The sequence below is a fragment of the Chiloscyllium plagiosum genome, chromosome 38 (assembly GCF_004010195.1).
Source record: "Chiloscyllium plagiosum isolate BGI_BamShark_2017 chromosome 38, ASM401019v2, whole genome shotgun sequence".
NCBI classification, from domain to species: Eukaryota; Metazoa; Chordata; class Chondrichthyes; order Orectolobiformes; family Hemiscylliidae; genus Chiloscyllium; species Chiloscyllium plagiosum.
The window spans coordinates 23,810,961-23,829,677 of NC_057747.1; the positions used below are offsets into that span (position 1 = coordinate 23,810,961).

At 42.1% G+C, this 18,717-nt stretch overlaps 1 protein-coding gene across 1 annotated transcript; it reads right to left on the reverse strand.

The window, feature by feature from the left end:
* Positions 1-6,050: 6,050 nt before the first annotated feature.
* Positions 6,051-17,844, reverse strand: LOC122541920 (GTP-binding protein SAR1a-like). The gene is made up of 5 exons (XM_043679142.1): positions 17,667-17,844; positions 15,717-15,782; positions 14,430-14,533; positions 12,125-12,256; positions 6,051-8,336 (listed from the first exon to the last, which is right to left on the reverse strand). The coding sequence occupies exons 1-5, from the start codon at positions 17,827-17,829 to the stop codon at positions 8,220-8,222; spliced, it is 582 nt and encodes a 193-aa protein (XP_043535077.1). The 5' UTR covers positions 17,830-17,844; the 3' UTR covers positions 6,051-8,219.
* Between the last annotated feature and the right edge of the window lie 873 nt (positions 17,845-18,717).

The following is an 18,717-nucleotide window of genomic DNA, read 5'->3' on the forward strand; positions in this document are numbered from 1 at the left end:
AAATTAACATTGTCCTTTTCTCAGAAAGAGGAGAGAATAACACAGGCTGCAACCACCCCCTAATGAGAACTGAGTTATACCTGAAACACATTATATGCATCAGGAGTTTAACAATCAGTCCTCACTAAAAGGAATGCCAGTTAACAAACTGGCCAAATAATTCAGCCAGTTCAGGAATCAGGTTTCCCCCTCCAAAAAAAAGAAGGGAAGCAGAAACTAACAGTAACATACTGACTGTAACACCAGCCAGCACAGAGTCAGTTCCTAAACTGAGAAGACTCTGAATCTCCTGTTTATATCTGTCAGCCAGCGCTCCCTGATTGGGCCAAGTTAACAACCCCAATCGAGGATCTCATAGTCAATGAGACCCACCTAGCCATGGTTCCAATCACTACACTCTTCAAACCCGTCATCTCTGGAATCAATCTTGTGAACTTCCTCTGAACTGTCTCCAATACAACTTCATCCGTCCTCAAGTAAGGGGAACTAAAATTGTACACAGTATTCCAGGGGTTGTCTCACAAATGCCTTGTAAGGTTGCAGTCACACTCCTCTACTTTTATATTCTGTTCCTTTAGCAATAAATGCCGAAATTCCATTTACCTTCCTTCTTACCCACTGTACCTGTGTAATAAATTTCTGTGATTAATGAACAAGAAATTTATATCATGCTTTTCACAGCCTTTGTGTGCCTGATTAAAGCATGATTTGGAGATGCCGGTGTTGGATTGGGGTGTACAAAGTTAAAAATCACACAACACCAGGTTATAGTCCAACAGATGTATTTGGAAGCATTAGCTTTTTAATGACCACCTGATGAAGAAGCAGCGCTCCGAAGGGTAGTGCTTACAAATAAACCTGTTGGACTATAACTTTTTAAAGCATAGTTATTATATTGGGTGTGGGCATTTGCACCCCCTTTTTGATTTTCTTTAAAACGTCCTCCTCCGTTTTTGGTTGCATTTCAGTCCCACGCTCCTGATCTTCGGGCATCCGCTACGGAAGGGGGAGGGAAGGTCTGAAGACCTCCTTGTGTGTCTGCTCCTGGGCCTGGCCAAACTGGCCATAAACGGGTCGAGGCAGCGGGCCGTGGAGGGGGTCGTTAGGGCCAACTGCCTGCCCCTCTTCCACGGTTACGTCAAAGCCCGGGTGTCTCTGGAAAAGGAGCACGCGGTGTCTACCAACACCCTGGAGTTGTTCAGGGAGAGGTGGGCGCCGCAGGGAGTGGAGTGCATTATTTCCCCCTCCAACTCTATTTTGATTTAACCCCTGCCCTCCACTTCACTGTTTGATCACACAACATTGCCCTTTGATGTGAAGGGCACTGCTTGTCACTGGCCACTTGGGTGTTTCCTTTCTTCCTGTTGGTGGAAACTGGATAAAGATTCATACACCTTGTGTCTTTCATTGTGTCTCACACCTGCACATACACACCATGGGTGCTGGGGAACAAAATAAGCACTACCGCAGTTAGGCAGTAGTGTGGGGGTAATTTAAAAAAAAATAAACAGGAGTAAAAAAAAAAAAAGAAAACAGGAGTCTCAGAAATCCTGTTCACTCTAAAGCATCGTTGTTGTAGTAATGTAAGGAGCACAATCACTAATTTGTGCATAGCAAACCCCTACTAACAGCAATGAAATGAATCACTGGATAATCTTATTTTGGTGGCTTTAATTGACAGATAAATGTTGATCAGGATAAAATCCTTTGCTCTTCAACTACATCTTTCACATCTTCAGCCACATGACCATCCACAGAACACCCTCTAAAAATCGAGCAGACCTTCTGAAATGCGTGGAGCTATCTATCAGACTACGTTATGTGCTCAAGACCTGTAATTGGAGCATGAAACCACCGCTCGCTGCCTCACTGTGATGTTGATGGCAGTGAGTAAGAAGGATGTTATAAATATAACTATTCACTTGCGGTTGCAAGTTCAGTGGGAAACCTTCAACCCACTCATTTTCAGTGTGTGTGGGTCCAGTGGCCTGTTATAGTTGCAAGCTAACACATCAGAACATATGTAGGAAGAGCAGGAAGTGGCCACAAAACCCCTTTAGCCTCCTCCACCATTTAATAAGGTCACAGCTAATCTCCCACCAAACCACCATTCGCCTGCCCTATTACCAATCCTGTGATTTCCCCAAATATTCAGTGAGTTTGGAACATCGGAGCTGGAGTAGGCTATTCAGCACATTAAGCAATCCCCGCCATTCAATCTGATCACTGCTGACTGAACACTTGCCAACATTACCCCAGTAGCCCTTCTCACTATTTGCTATCTCGAAATCTGTCCATCTCTGCATTAAACATACTGAATACTGAGCTTGCACAGCCCTCCTATCTATCTATCTATCTATCTATCTCAGATTTAAACTTTAACAACTCATCCAGCATCGGCTGCTGTTAGTGAAGAGAGTTCCAACCCTTTGTGTGTGGAAGTGCTTCCTAACATCTCTCCTGAACGGTCTGGCCCTCATTCTCAGAGTATGCCCCTAGTTCAAGAATCTCTAATTAACAGAAATAGTTTATCTATCCTGTCTTTTCCTGTTAACATCTTGAAGACATTGATTGGATCACCCTTAACCTATATTTGAGAAAATAGGCCTAATTTGTACAATCTCTCCTCATAACTTCATTCCCAAAGTCGTTATCATTGTGTAAACCCATTCGTACATTTTGGCTAGCTAGCTTCTCTGTCAGACCCTGCATCCAAAAGTTGCTCAAAACCTATTACACTATCTTTCCCAGCTCTCTTGGAAGGTCACAGACCTGTAATATTAACACAATTTCTAAAGAATTAAAAGATTCACCAGCCTTTAATTAAAGAGATCTCTTCATCTCGGTCCTCAATGGTTTTCCTCTTATTTTGAAAGTGTCCAATAATTCTAGATTCCCCAAGTCAGGGAAACATCTTACCAGCACTTACCCTGTCTACTACTTTTAGTATTTTGTGGATTTTAATCAGATCAGGCATGGTTTGCTCAAACTCTCTTTGTAGGACAGTTTTGCTATCCAAGGAACAAGTTTGGTATATCTTCATTGTATTCTCTCAATGGCAATAATATATCCTTCTTAAAGTAAGGGAAGCAAAACTACACACATTGCTCCAGGAGCAGTCTAACCAAGCATCCATACAATTGAAGCAAGACTTTGCTACCTCTGAGGTTATGATCAAAGTTTATCTTCAATATGATTGGTGTTGGGAGTGCTTCAGCTATAAAAAAATGATTAGATTGGCTGAGGCCATATTCCTTAGGGCAGAAGACGCTGATGGAGGTATAAAAAGTTATGAGGGGCAGAGACAGGGTACATAGGGAGAAACCTCTCCCTCAAGCAGACAGGTCATTAACCAGTGTCCACAGCTTTAAAATGATGAGCATGAGGTTTAGAGGGAAATTGAGGAATTTCTTTACCCAGAGGGTGGTAACTCACTGCCTTAAAATGGTGGTAGACATTTGAGAACCATTTAAATGAGCACTTGAAAAGCCAAGTGCTGATAACTGGGGAGAGGAAATCTGTGGAGAGAAAATTGTGTTAATGTTACAGGTCTGTGACCTTCCAAGAGAGCTGGGAAAGATAGTATAATAGACTTTGAGCAACAGATGGATGCAGGGGGCTGACAGAAGAAAGCAGGAGTTAGCTAGCCAAAACATATAAATGGGTTTACACAAGTCCTCAAGAGATTAACAAAAAAAGATGGGGTAGATAAAGATAAACTATTTTCATTGGTTAGGGATTCTTGAACTAGGGGCATAGTCTGAGGATTAGGGCCAGACCTTTCAGGAGAGATGTTAGGAAGCACTTCTGTACACAAAGGGTGGGAGGTTTGGAATTCTCTTCCACAAACTGCGGCTGATTCTGGATGAGTTGTTAAAGTTTAAATCTGAGATAGACACGTTTTTATTAAGCTAAGGTATTAAGGGATGTGGGCCAAAGGCAGGTCTACAGAATTAAGCCATAGATCAGCCATGATCTCATTAAGTCATACTGATTTGGTCCTGGAAAAACCATTCAATTGTGTGTGATGGCACTTAAAAATTATGAGCTCATTGATTGGCAGAACAGGCTGAAGGGATCGGATTCCTGATGAAGGGCTCATGCCCGAAACGTCAATTCTCCTGCTCCTCGGATGCTGCCTGACCTGCTGCAGTTTTGCTGCATCACACTCTCAACTCAAGGGACTGAATGGATTAGTGGTGCTGGAAGAGCACAGCAGTTCAGGCAGCATCCGAGGGACTGAATGGCCTACTCCTGTTCCTGAGATGAGACAAGAAACAAAAAAACGTGCTGAGAGCAGACATGCTGCTGACCAGAAGCAAGCATGAGAGAAACAAATAAAAGCTGCAAAGAGGAAACTAAATGTGTCAGAGATCATGGACAGAAATTGTTGAACTTAATGTCGAGAACAGAGTCTGTAAATCATGTAACACAAGGGTGGGGTGCTGTTCCTTAAGCATATGTTAAGTTTCATCGGAACAGTGTGAGTTGGCAGAGTACAGAGGTGTTGGTGTGAGGGCAAAGCAGAGAATTAGTAAAGATTAGAGTAAAAAGATTCCCTACAGGGTGGAAACTGGCCCTTCGGCCCAACCAGTCCACACCGACCCTCCAAAGAGTAACCCACCCAAACCCATTTCCTTCTGAAAAATGCACCTAACACTATGGGCAATTTAGCATGGCCAATTCACCTGACCTACACATCTTTGGACTGTGGGAGGAAAGCAGAGCACTCGGGGGAAACCCACGCAGACACGGGGAGAATGTGCAAACTCCACACAGTTTAGAGGCTAGAATCAAACCTGGGACCCTGGTGCTATGAGGCAACAGTGCTAACCACTGAGCCACCCAGGTGACAGATCATCAGAAACGCGGAGCTATGCTTGCAAGTAGGGTAAAGGTGCTCAGCAAAGTAGTCATCCAGTCTGAGCTTAACCTCTGACGTCACCAACTGAGTCGAATTGACATTGTCACTGAGCAGCATTTATAAAACATAATGACCATTAACGAAAATAACAAAGGTTGGCAAGATGGTTGAGAAACTAGTTCTCCTGTCAGCAGTCTGAGAGTCACTGCAAAATCCTGTATTTGCAGAGCTAACAGTTATGGAAGAGGAAATTAATTCTATCGCAATACCATTTGTAACATTCACATGGAACTACGGAGTTTACTTCAGGCAGTAGCACAGAACCGCATCAGGAGATTTGAAAATGCTGAGCAAGTGCCATGTGGCATGGTAAAAGATGCTCCTCTTTGCAGATGGCCTAACTTCAGGTTCAATCAGGTTTTGGTGGACATTAAAGGTCCCATTTCACAAAGAAAACGTTGCCTCAGTGATCTGACTAACCCATACCAACATACACCCTCCCCTCATCAAAATAAGTCTTAGCAGAGCATCCATCTCACTGTTCCCTGAGAGAATGCTGTGCAAAAAATCATCATTGTACATAGAGGTTTACAGCATGGAAAGACCCTTCAGTCCAAATTGTCCATACTGACCAGATATTTTAAATTAATCTAGTCATATTTGCCAGCATTTGGCCCGTATCCCTCTAAACCCTTCATAATCATGTACCCATCCAGAGACTTTTTAAATGCTGCCATTGTACCAGCCTCCACCACTTCCTCTGGCAGCTCGTTCCTTACTCACCCCACCCACTGCGTGAAAAGATTGCCCCTTAGGTCCCTTTTAAATCTTTCCCCTCTCACCTTAAACCTATGCCCTCTAGTTTTAGACTCCCCTACCCCAGGGAAAACACCTTGACTATTCACCCTATCCACCCCCCTCATGATTTTATAAACCTCTATATGGTCACCCCTCAGCCTCCAATGCTTCAGGGAAAACAGCGCCAGCCTTTTCCTATAGCTCAAGCCCTCCAACCCTGGCAACATGCTTGTAAATCTTTTCTGAACCCTTTCAGATTAATTATCTCAAGGCGAACTGAAAGATTCAGAAAAGGCATGAGGTGATGTATTGATGGACATCTTTTAGAAAAGTTACAAGATATTCTACTTATATAGAAAGTCACTCATGATAATGGAAAGTCAATGCATGAAGATATATAATTGTTTAATTCAAATAAAGCAATGATTTATAATACATTTATACATTGCAGGTTATCTTTCTACCAAATAGCAAATGAATTGAGTGAGGGAAAGAATAATTTTATTTCTAAGACTGAGTTGAAGACATCAGATTGGTAAGGGGCTAAAGTGGTCACTTATACCCTCTCAAACAGTGAGGAGCAATGATGATAACTGCAAGAACTGAGTAATATTGCGGGTACAGAGCTTATATGTTGTGTTAGGGAGAAGGTGAAAGAAAATGTTAGGTTTTGCCAGTAATGCTTAGACAGCCAAGTCCCCATGACTGTGCCAATGACAATCATCCCAAGAATGGGTTACTGCAGACACCTCTTCAGAAAAAAAAACAAAACCTTCCTATCGGGCAAAGACATTTTCTTTTCAAACACTCAACTGAGCACATAATTGGTTAAAAAAAAAACTAAATGTGAGTAAACAAACATAACATTCCTGTTAAATAGTTTCTACTACATTCCAATTTCAGGAAGCATTGAGCCTTCATTTGGTTTTGCCACATGGGGACCTAAGAGAGATAAGCTCTTTTGTCTAAGAAAGCCATTTACTCCTGCGCAGGGAGACAGTGCAATTTCTGATTCCAGCATCAAATAAAACTGGTTCACAGAATGCCTCCATTCTTCCAAAACTCTTTGAAAGAACATCACCATTCTGAACAGACAAAAGTCTATAAAAGCAGAAAAAAAAATATAGTGTTGATTTACCACTACTCATTCCTTTTAAGGCTATTCATTTGCTGTCCACATAAAATTATAATGTTGCCTCAATTTCACATCATAAGCATATCCCATGACAATGGAACAATGTAAAGTTCCATCCAGTCAGATCCTAACACACGCAAACTGTTGAAGTGTAAATGCGAGACATTTCCACAATATGCAGCTTACATGTCACATCTCTATAATCACTCTAAAAGCATCAACTGTACAAATTAGATTGTATTTTAGAAAATCTTTACAATTTAAAAAGTGTGCATGAAATTGTGCAATTTTCCCAAATGTCAGTGAGTTCCCCCAAGTTCCACCGTGATGTTAACAGCTCGTGTTAATTTCAATTCGCTCATTAATCAAGTTTAAAAGCGACTTGGCATTATGCTTAATCCACTTGAGTTGTTTATGCATTTTCCCATTCCCAAAGTTTTTCCATACCAAATGGAAAAATAAAACTTTGTTGAGCGAGCCATCATTCTGTCATAAGTTTCATAAATCTCTGAAGTCCCAAAACAATTATACTTTATGATTATGAATATGCAGATTACAGGAGGAGATAAGATATCTCTTATTAAAAGCTCAGCTCCTTCTCAATCACAAAATCCAACTTGCACGATATACTGATACAACAACCACTGGAGTAATGATTCTCAAAATAATTAGCCAAATTATTTGTAAATTTAGAAATTGACAGGAAATATGCCACTTAAAGATCTCAAAATGTCATCACAATGTATGTAAATTGCATATCCCACCAGGAGTAAACCGAAAGCTGAAAGAACTCTCACAGCTGTTCTCTCAGCCTCATTTTGTGGGAATAACATGAAAGAAGACATTTTGCTGGGTATATTTGAAAACCTACAAGACTGTATGCTCTAAGTCAGCCTTTGAACTGTTTGTAATTTATAAATAATTCCAAACACAAACCACGTCAATGCAGATAAAGACAGACAAGAAACGTGTTCTCACTTGTGATCAGACAACCACCTGACTTGGCTACAATATGGAGGGCTGATCAGACAGCTGCTATTCCATTTACAATGTCTTGACAGGACCAAGGACATACCTGCACAGCTTCAGGGACTACTGAGCATTTCAAAAAGGGGGACCCAAAAAAAACGCATATATTTCTGGGAATATATGCCTCATTCTAATGTGAATTCTCAGCCAACGCACATACAGGAACTGTAAAAAGATTACACTCTGAAAAGTACTTCCAATTTTAATCTAGATACAAACACCCAACTCGAAATTATATTTTAAAAATGCAGCTATTCTGAATTTCCTCCTGGTTGGCATTGTGATCTCATCAACAGATGCACATTTTTTTTTAATATAAGGAAAAGAAAACCAACAAAAACGTAGACAGCTGCAAACTAGTTCAGTCCCGAGTGGCAGAGATTTGTTTCGAGTTCAGTCAATATATTGCGAAAGCCAGCGAAATCCTTCTCCATAGCCCTGCCGCTTCAGCACACTGCACATGAACACCTCCAATGGCCGGGTGTTTAAGTCTTTCAGTGGCACAATCCCCTGGAAGAGAACAAGGAAATGTAATATCCCCCAGAGCGTACAAGTGTTTCAATTCCATTTACACACACTTTTCATAAATGAGGTGATCACCAACGCTCCCGTGCCCCGACTGCTTTCAGCCACAAATCCGTCGGCCACAGTCTCTAAGAAGTGGTTGGTTTGATTTTAATGTGTACAGTTTTGTATACAGTAAAATTGCGACAAGTCAAATAATGGAACCCAGCTGTCAAATTCAAATGGAACACTAAGGTTTCACGAAAAGGAATTTAGTGAAGGCCAGACACTGAAAGTTTGATGCGATTACCACCAGATCACCATGAGATTTCCCACATTCTTTGTCAAATAGTGCAATGGGATCTTTTAGATCCCACTGAAGGAGCTGACAGGACCTCAGTTTAACAGCTTTATCTGAAATTTAAACGGAACAACTGCAGAATTCTGAGGTGCACAGGAATTGAGGTGTCCTAATTCATTTGTTTCAAAACGTTAGCACACAGATACCGCACAGGTGATTAAGGCAGCAAATGGAACGCTACCGTTTGTTACAAGAAGAATTGATCATAAATGTAAGGAGGCAATGCTTTATTTATACAGGGCACTGGTGAGACCACATCTTGAATACTGTGTCGTTTTGGTCTCCTTATTTAAGGATGTAAAAACATTGGAGGTGGATCAGAAGGTGGTTTACTAGATTGAAACCTGGAATGAGTGGGTTGTCTTACGAGGAAAGGTTGTAAGTTTAGAAGAGTGAGGAGTGATGTGACTGAAGTGTATGAAACCCTGAACGGTTTTGATAAAGTGGAAAGATGCACTTTCCTCTTGTGGGAGGGCCCAGAACCAGGAGCTATTGTTTTAAAATTAGGGGTCGTCCTTTTAGAACAGAGAGGAGGAGAAATTTTATTCTTCAGAGGAACTGCCTCAGAGGGTGGAGGAGATTGGATCATTGAATATTTTTAAGGCAGAGGTGGACCCTTGCGGCGCAAGAAAAGCAAACATTATCAGCGATAGAAGGGAGTGTGGAATTTGAAACATAAACACACCAGCCAAAATCTTAGTGAATAACAAAGCAGTCTGGAAGGGCCAAATGCCCTACTGTGCTCTGAATTCCTGTTTGTAAAGCACCATCTCCCTCCACAGTGCACAGCTTGATTAGATTTTGCTGAGAGGTTTAATTCCCAAGTATTGAGAGTGGATCTTGAACCCCGGCTTTCTGACTCGGAGGTAAGTGAGTGCTACCCCATGGAACATATCTAAAAATATACCCTGCAAACAAAATGCACTCACTTAGCATTATGATACAGCCTCCTGCTTTGCAAGGCTTTAGAAGCCAATCATGATTCTCGAAAGGTCAAACAGACAGAAAACTAGAACAGCCTTTGATCTGCCTACAGTCTTATCGACAGAAGGGCCAAACCTTCAACTTGTTAAAACAGCTTGAGCTGATTGCATCTTCCGATTTAAAAAGCATTCTTTAGCAACCAATAAACTGTTCCCTTTTCTCAGTGGTGAGTTTGACCTAGTTTTGTTTTTACTACATATCTGTCTCCATTTATTTTCCTGACTGATCTGCAGAGTCAACAGTAATAAGATCCTCAGTGTACTTTCTGCTGGCAATGACGCACTCAGTACAGTAAATTTAGCCTCCTCAGTTGGGTCACCGATGTATACAGAAGTTTACAATTACCAGGTTCAATTGCCGGTCTGTACTGAGTTGGATGGTGTCCATCATAACTGCTTTCAGTGCCCATGGGCCATGGAAGCAAACAAGAAAATACGAGTGTTTTCTCGATCAGAGTCCAGTTCCCCAGGAAAGTGAAGATGTGTGGGTGTGAAGCAAAGGCAGGGTCAGGATTGGCTGTGATCAACGACTCCCCCTCTAGTGCTGGAACATCCTGTGAACACAGAGTCCTGTCTCACTCTCTCACCGAGACTGGTCACTTGATCAGGATATCAAGCACCTGGGACCATCTCCCACAAGAATCAGCACTTTTACTTATTTTCTTTTAAAAGGACCATTATGCTAATGAAGGGCCTAACACTTCCATAATACAGTTCATTAATAAAACAACAAAAAACATTTCTTTCAGAATAGACAGCAACACTATTGTAACACTGAGGGAGTCCCGTGTTTCTGAAAGATGAGATGTTAAATCTGGGCTGAATAGGTCACAGGAGTCATGCTCATCCATGCCGACCAGATACCCTAACCTAATTTAGTCCCAATTGCCAGCATTTGGCCCATATCCCTCTCAAACCTTCCTATTCATATACCCATCCAGATGCCTTTTCAATGTTGTAGTTGTACCAGCCTGCACCACTTCCTCTGGCAGCTCATTCCATACACACACCGTTGAGCACCCAGACAATCTCGGTTAGTCTCGAGATACCCTGCATGGATGTGACAGGGGACAGGTGTGCCGATATCTTACCCTCACACTCTCTGCCACTGCACCTTCTTCCCACCCAGGCTCATGCTCTCACTATCGCCTGCAACATCAGCCACCCCCACCCCTCGATCTCGCCTACCCACCACTAATTCTGTGCGGCCCACTCACTCACTCGGGACACCTCCCCACATACCCCAAACAGCAACAGGCAGTAATTCCCCTTGACAGGCAACATGCCTTATGAGATTTGCGTCTCAAAGTTGGGAAAAATTAAAAGATGCAGTGGGATGTTCTGACATCGAGAAAGCCTACTCAGGGCTGCAATTCCGATACATTTCTCAACTCAGTCCATTTCAGTCAGGCCACTATAAGGTTCTGGCCAGGGTTTCTATTATAAGAGCACTCTCTGTAGAAACTGATTTTATCACCACATTATAGTTTGCAAAACAAAACTGATAAGATCATTAATTTGATGATCAACATAGACTGCAAAATTGTACACTTCATGTCATACTTATTTGACATTCTAGTTAACACCCTCAATCAAGACATTTTCACAAAAAGGCTTTTTTATTCATTCGTGGGATGTGGGCGTCGCTGGCTGGGCCAGCATTTGTCACCCATCTTTAATTGCCCTGGAGGTGGTGGTGGTGAGGTGCCTTCTTGTACGTCTAGGCGCAGTCTATTTGGTGTAGGTGGACCCACAATGCTGTACAAGGGGGAATTCCAGGGTTTTGACACGGAAGGAGCGGCAATATATTTCTACATCAGGATGGTGAGTGGTTTGAAGGGAGTTTGCCATGTATCTGCTGCCCTGGTCCTTTTAAATGCAAGTGGTTGTGAGTTTAGAAAGTGTTGTCCAAGGAACCTTGATGAATTTCTGCAGTGTAGATGATACACAGAGCTGGTACTGAGCATCAGTGGAGGAGGGAATGGACGTTTGTGGAATGTGGTGCCAATCAAGCGGGCTTTGTCCTGGATGGTGTCAAGCTTTTTGAGTGTTGTTGCAGCTGCCCGCATCCAGGCCGGTGGGGAGTATTCCATCACACTCCTGCCTTGTGCCTTGCAGATGGTGGACAGGCTTTGGAGAGTCAGGAGGCGAGTTACTACTCCTAGCCTCTGACTGGTTCTTGTAGCCACTGTGTTTATATGGCTAGTCCAGTTCAGTTTCTGTGAGGAGTCGCATAACATAAATTCTATAGATAGCCCAGATACATGGAAGATGATGTTAAAGAATGTTGGAGGAGTAGCAATCTTCATTCCACCCTCAACCAACACCAACTAGCAGATTAACAGGTGATTCTTCACAAGAACCCACTTGCTTCCAAAAGTAATTTGCCTTGTGCAAAGCCAGGCAATTGGACACTTTACAAATCATGCTCTTCCTGCTCATAGCTTTACCTTCCCTGTCGTTTGTCCATACAGGCCAAAGATTTCCCGAAGCTTTTCCTCACTAATGGCCTCTGATCGATCGATTTTATTGCCCAGGATGAGAACGGGAACATTGGATATTGTTTCATCTGTCATTAATGCCTGGAAGGAAGGAAAGGAAAGGGATGGGGAGGGTGGACAGTGCAAGAGAAAGAGAAACGATGGGATTTTTTACTTCAAAAACACACTGTACATTTGATCAATGGAAACAAAATTATTAAAAAATTATTATCCAAGACTGGAACATAACGACAGCAACAGTTGACTGCAAAATGGACCATCCAACAATACCAGACATTAATAATTATAAAAGACTACCTCATGGGAACACTTCATTTTCAATAAACTACCTCTCATAGATCGACACACTATTTTGTGTTGCCAGTATAAAATGCATTTCGTAGCTCAGAGACGGTAATTACTACTTTATTTCTTCCAATTTCCCTCCTCCTCTGTGATGTTGTCACTGAAGCAAAGAACAATATCTTAGCAGATGTTAAAGCTATGGGATAGCTACAGTTGAGCTGTATCTCTTTGCATTTATAGCAAATATGAATGGCCATTCAGCCCCTCAAGTCTGTTCTGCCACATCCAATAGTTGAGCTGTATCTTGTCTGGGGAGGCGATGATCTAGTGTTATTATAGTTGGACTGTTAACTCAGCCATCCAGATAATGTTCTGGGGACCCAGGATCCAATCCCACCAAGGCTGGTGGAGGAATTTGAATTCAGTAAAAAAAAAATTGGAATTAAGTCTAATGACGACCATAAATCCACTGTCAATTGTCAGAAAAAGCCACCCAAATTCACTGATGTCCTCAGGGAAGGAAACTGCCATCCTTACCTGGTCTGGCCTATATGTGACTTCAGACCCACAGCAACACAGCTCACCAGGGGAGTGCCACAAGGATCGGTGCTGGGTCCACTGCTTTCCGTAATTTAGATAAATGATTTGGACATGAACATACGAGGTTAAGTAACAAGTTTGCAGATGCCACCAAAATTGGAGGTGCAATGGACAATAAAGAAGGTTACCTCAGAGTACAATGGGATCTTGATCAGATGGACCAATGGGCTGAGGAGTGGCAGATGGAGTTTAATTCAGATGAATGTGTGGTGCTGCATTTTGGAAAAACAAATTAGAACAAGACCTATACACTTAATGGCGAGGTCCTGGGGAGTGTTGTTGAACAAACAGACCTTGGAGCGGAGGTTCATAACTCCTTGAAAGTGGAGTTGCAGGTAGAGAGGATAGTGAAGGTGGCGTTTGGTATGCTTTCCTTTATTAGTCAGAGTATTGAGTATAGGAGTTGGGAGGTCACGTTGCTCCTGTACAGGACATTGGTTAGGCCACTATTCAAATGTTGTGTTCAATTCTCATTTCCTTCCTAATGGAAAGATGTTGTGAAACTTTAAAAGGTTCAGAAAAGATTTACAAGGATGTTGCCAGGGTTGGAGGATCTGAGCTATAGGGAGAGGCTGAACAGGCTGGGGCTGTTTTCCCTGGAGTGTCTTGAGGCTTGACCTTATAGAGGTTTATAAAATCATGAGGGGCATGGATAGAATAAATTGACAAGGTCTTTTCCCTGAGGTGGGGGAGTCCAGAACTAGAGGGCATAGGTTTAGGGTGAAAGGGGACAAATTTAAAAGGGACGTAAGGGGCAACATTTTCACACAGAGGTGGTGCGTGTATGGAATGAGCTGCCAGAGGAAGTGATGGAGAATAGTACAATTTACAACATTTAAAAGTCATCTGGATGGGTATATGAATAGGAAGGGTTCAGAGGGATGTGGGCCAGGTGCTGGCCAATGGGACTAGATTAGGTTGGGATATCTGGTTGGCATGGATGAGTTGGATCGAAGGTTCTGTTTCTGTGCTGTACATCCCTATGACTCTTAACTACCCCCTGGACAATTAGGGACAGGCAATAAATTGTGACCTATCCAGCAATGCCCTCGTCCCCATGAATGAATTTAAAAAACACATCCATTGTCATTTAGTTGTTGGGTAATGATAAGTTGCCCCTATTCCTGTGCATCACTAACTCAAGGAACTGAGGCCACGCCAAGGCACAACCCTATCACTGCATCGAGCTAATTGAGGAGAAACCAAAAGACCCTTATTTTCCTGCGTTCAAACAGTCGCCAAAACATTGACTGGGGGGAGCTCCACATCCATGATGTAGCTAGCATCCAAAGCCAGCTTGTAATCACCTTTCAATTTTCTGTACACGGCCCCACCCCGAGCACGAATCCCTCAACATTGTTCCACTTACATCAAGCTCGACTTTAGATTCAGCAAGCCGTGAGTAGTCTGCACAGTCAACCAGGAAGACAATTCCATTTATGGCAGGGAGGTAGTTCTTCCAGACTCGCCTGGCTGTAAATAAGCAGACATTCATGAAAGCGATATTAAAAAGCTAGCCAGTAAAATTAAAAATTCTAGGAGGAATTCCGGAGAGTGTTCCCCATCTACGAAGGTGGAACTTGCTACCACACAGAGTCATTGCAAAGACATGGACTTTCCACACTGTAGGGACTCTATGATTCTAAGGGAAGTTAGAAGAACCTGAGGGAGGAAAAGAATCCGGGGATAAGGCAAGATAAAACGTGGGCGATGGAGGCAGCTTATGTGCACCATAACCACCAGAATGGGCTGAGTGGCCTGTCACTGAGATTTCTATATTCAGCCAAACGGAGATTAATTGATCACTGTTTCATTCGAAAGGAGGTGTGGAAGCTAGCTCACATTGTACAGGAACACCCCAATAGATTGCTCATATTTGTGGCTTCATTTCATCTTCCAAAACGTGATGCTTGAATTTACATAAATAGGAGGAAATGCCACAAGCAGTTCTTTCAGGTAATGACTCGTTTGCTTTGGAACATGAAGGAGAAGCAAATGCCAGTTATAGCAGCATCTAGCAGACAGCAGCCGAGCCAAATTTTACAGGCAAGCCAATCTTACAACGGAAATTTTAGTTGATAATGGAGCACTGAGACAGTAACTGGCCGAATGCAAAGTGTTATAAAATGCTTCTGAGAGATGTGGTAAGTGCTTTTTTTTTAATTATTGAACATGAATAAATAAAAATCTGAATGAAATATGATTTTTCCTCTTTTCCTCTCAATCCCCCCTTAAAAAAAGTCTGTAGGGATACAGTCCCACATTTTCCAAAAATCCACTTAAGTAAGGCAAACCAAGATGTGACTTTCAGTCAGTACCACACCTTTTAAGATAGTGAAACTTCTCAAAGTGCTCATCATAAACAGCATCAAGCAAAGATTTGACATTAAGCTAATGAAGGAAATGCATGAGACAGTTATGGATATGAGGACTTCCAGAAAACAATGCTGGATTGTGATCAGGAGCAGCAATTTTGGCCCATCATCCTAAATCTAGGCCTAGACATAGGAATTATAGGTTGGTTGACACAGAGATAATTTCCAATTCAGCAAGCTGGCACACTGCATTGTATATGCTAATCCTGATCAAGGGACAGAAAAAGGTAAAACATTCTGATGCACATGCAGCAGCCTTGTGTTTCCACACAGTATCCTACCTTGTGTATGACCTCCAAGGTCAAACGTAGTGAACGTCATTCCGGCAATCGTCAGCTCCTCTGATGCTACAATGAAGACAGTTGCAATCAGAATACACTCTGGCGACCGACATTTAATTGTGATGAGCAATCAAATCCAGAACTGTTGCTAGGCGATGTAGAATTTGAATATTGCTCAAAAGAGAAAACATGGCCAAAGGTTTTCACTTTGCAAGCACCAGAACATACACAACAGTGACAAATTTCAAATGATTACAACAATTTTTACGACTGGTGGAAAGGAGACCTTGGGCTGGCAAATTGAATCTGACCTGCAGAGGCATTGTCATGAAGAAAGGAACTGGGGAGCTATAGAATTCCTAACTCCCAGGTAATTAAAAAAGGACAAGGCTTCAACATATTCTTCTTGTTTGCAGTAAGCAGGCCATAAGACACAGGAGCAGAAGTAGAGGATTCAGCATCAAGGCTGTCTGCCATTCATTGAAGGCATGGCTAACAGGATAATCCTCAACTCCACTTCCCTGTCTACTCCTTATAACCTGTCATTGCTTTACTGATAAAATATTATGGCTGTCTCAGCCTTGAATATCATTAGTGACTCAGTCTCGACAGTCCTCTGTAGTAAAGATTTCCAGATTCACTATTTCTGAGAGACTAAATTCCTCGTGTTGACAACCTTCCTGCATCCTGAACAGGTCCAGTGTGTGAACGTATGCTTCTAGTAAGCACAGATGACTCACAATACAGGCTCCGCTGATACATTAAATTGGTGTCATTGTTAGCCAAGTTGGGATTGCTCAATAAGCACTGTCCAGAATCACATCCAATAGTAGATCCTTTGTGTTTTGTAAGGGCAGGCTGTGTACTCTCTTTGTGTATTGTGAACAATGGAAGAAACATGCTGTTTTAATCAATTAGCCAATTCCTGGGTTAAATGGCTTTTGTATACTGACTAAAAGACGGTCTGCCGACATTACTATTGGGTATGTGATGTATGAGTTTCAATGCTGATACAATGCTACGTATGATACCAGTACATTCCAATGATTGGATAGTATTCCCAAAACTAATGCTGAGCATGATCAAAAGCTTTGACAATGTCTTGCTTTTCAGGATGAAAGCCAGAGCTGTACACTCATACATAGGCAATGTGAGGTCAGACTGTACCCCTCCCCCAACATTCTCTCTCGCACGCGCGCGCACACGCACACACACACAGTGCGCTCTGTATAACTGAGCTGGATCTGGGACTATTTGTTCACTGGCTGCAGAATTACAACAGATCAGCTAGTGTTCATTCACTTAGTGACGATGCAGGGATTTAGAAGGCATAGGATCAAGTCATGATGTGTGTCATAATTCGTATGAACAGGTTGGTTAAAAAGTATCTATTCAGTAATTAAGCATAAACATTCACAGGATTCCTGTTGGGAAAAATAGGTTCAGGGACTTTGAAAGAGAGCAGATGCAAATCTTCAACCTGCCATTTGTAAACCTGCCTCCAAATATAGTTCACAGCTGCTACATTATGTAACTACAAAAGGGCACAAACACACAATGTTCCTACTCAGCTGCACCAACTTTCAAGTTGCTCAAACTAACCAGTTGTACTGCTCTGATTTGGGATTTATCCAGCAAAGGATTGGCAGCATAAAGGGGAGACCTTTTTAAATTGCCCAGCATAAAAATTCACCAGGGCTGGACACCAAATCTGAAGTACAAATTAAGACTTGGCTCTGTGAGCAGGATTTAAGGGGCTAGAGTTGAATACCGCTCCAGTTCCTTCTTGTATTGACTTTATTCAATGATGCAATCAATAGAGTGGGAAAAGGAGAGAAACGTATATTAATCAATTCAAGTTGTGCACCAAAGTGAATACTCAGCATTTGTAAAGAAAGAACCTCGACACAGACCAAAGCAAGCCCCCGTGATTCCACTGTCAGTACTCACTGGGATGTAATGTGGGAACATGCTGCCCCAGTCTGTTATCTTTCAGCATGTGCAGTAAAGTGGTTTTGCCAGCATTATCCAAGCCAAGGAAGACCAGTTTTCCTGATTTCTTGTATAGCCCTGACAAAGAGAAACAAAAAAAAACTAGGTAATATAGTTGCATTTGCTCAATGTGTTTTGCAGTTTAACTAGCTGTTAATCCAACAGCATTATTTAAAAAAAAAAGAGCCGAACGTTCTTCAATGTGTCCTGGCTAATATCCATCTCTGAAGCAATGTCACCAAAAACAGATTACCCGCTCTTTATAACCTTGATTCTTCAGGGATCTTGCTGCGTGCAAACTGGTTGCACGTTTGTTGCATTACAGCAGTGAATACAGTGCAAAAGTGCTTCACTGGCTGGAAAACACGGAGGCAAAAACAGGAAGTGTTGGAGAAATTCAGCAGTTCTTGCAGCAACTGTGTTGAGAAAAACAGAGTGAAATCTCAAGCCCAGTGATGTGCGTTCAATTCTGAACTCAAGTGTAAACTCTGTTGATGCCGCAAGAACTGAGTTCCAGCCCTCGGTTTCTATTTCCTATCCCGTAGCAGCTGCAGTTGTATGTTTTTTTTTGAGTGCAAAGACACAACCTAGAAGTACTTTTAAACATGCCCTTATTTGTCACATTACAAACATCTCACTTAACAGAAATGTTTCAATTCTTAGAGTGCTGTTACGTGGCTCGTGGTCAAGCAGAGGAAGACCTGTTGCTTCCTCTGGTGGAAACTCTCACAACATATAATGTGTAATTCAGCTATATCCCTTTACTTCTGTACTGGAGTACACATGACAATAAAGAATATCCTGTTCCAAAAGCACAGCTTTTATTTGGTGAATCTTCTTGCTGGGAACTACAAGTTGACTGTTCTTGCACAAATCCTCAGATCAGTTAACGATGTATATTTCGTAATCAAAAGTGTGACAACAAAAATTTGCCTATGTGATGCCTGACGTCTAACAATTTTCATCTTGAACATGACTAGAAAATAGTTATGTCACATGTACAGCCGCT

Bases quoted from the DNA above. Each gene is read 5' to 3' on its own strand.
- LOC122541920 (XM_043679142.1), bottom strand. From the start codon at position 17,829: ATGCAACTATATTACCTAGTTTTTTTTTGTTTCTCTTTGTCAGGGCTA. The intron at 12,257-14,429 runs GTAAGTGGAACA...CCTTCCTTCCAG, and splicing joins AATCTAAAGTCGAGCTTGAT to GCATTAATGACAGATGAAAC. The intron at 8,337-12,124 runs GTAAAGCTATGA...GTTCTCTTCCAG, and splicing joins ATGGACAAACGACAGGGAAG to GGGATTGTGCCACTGAAAGA.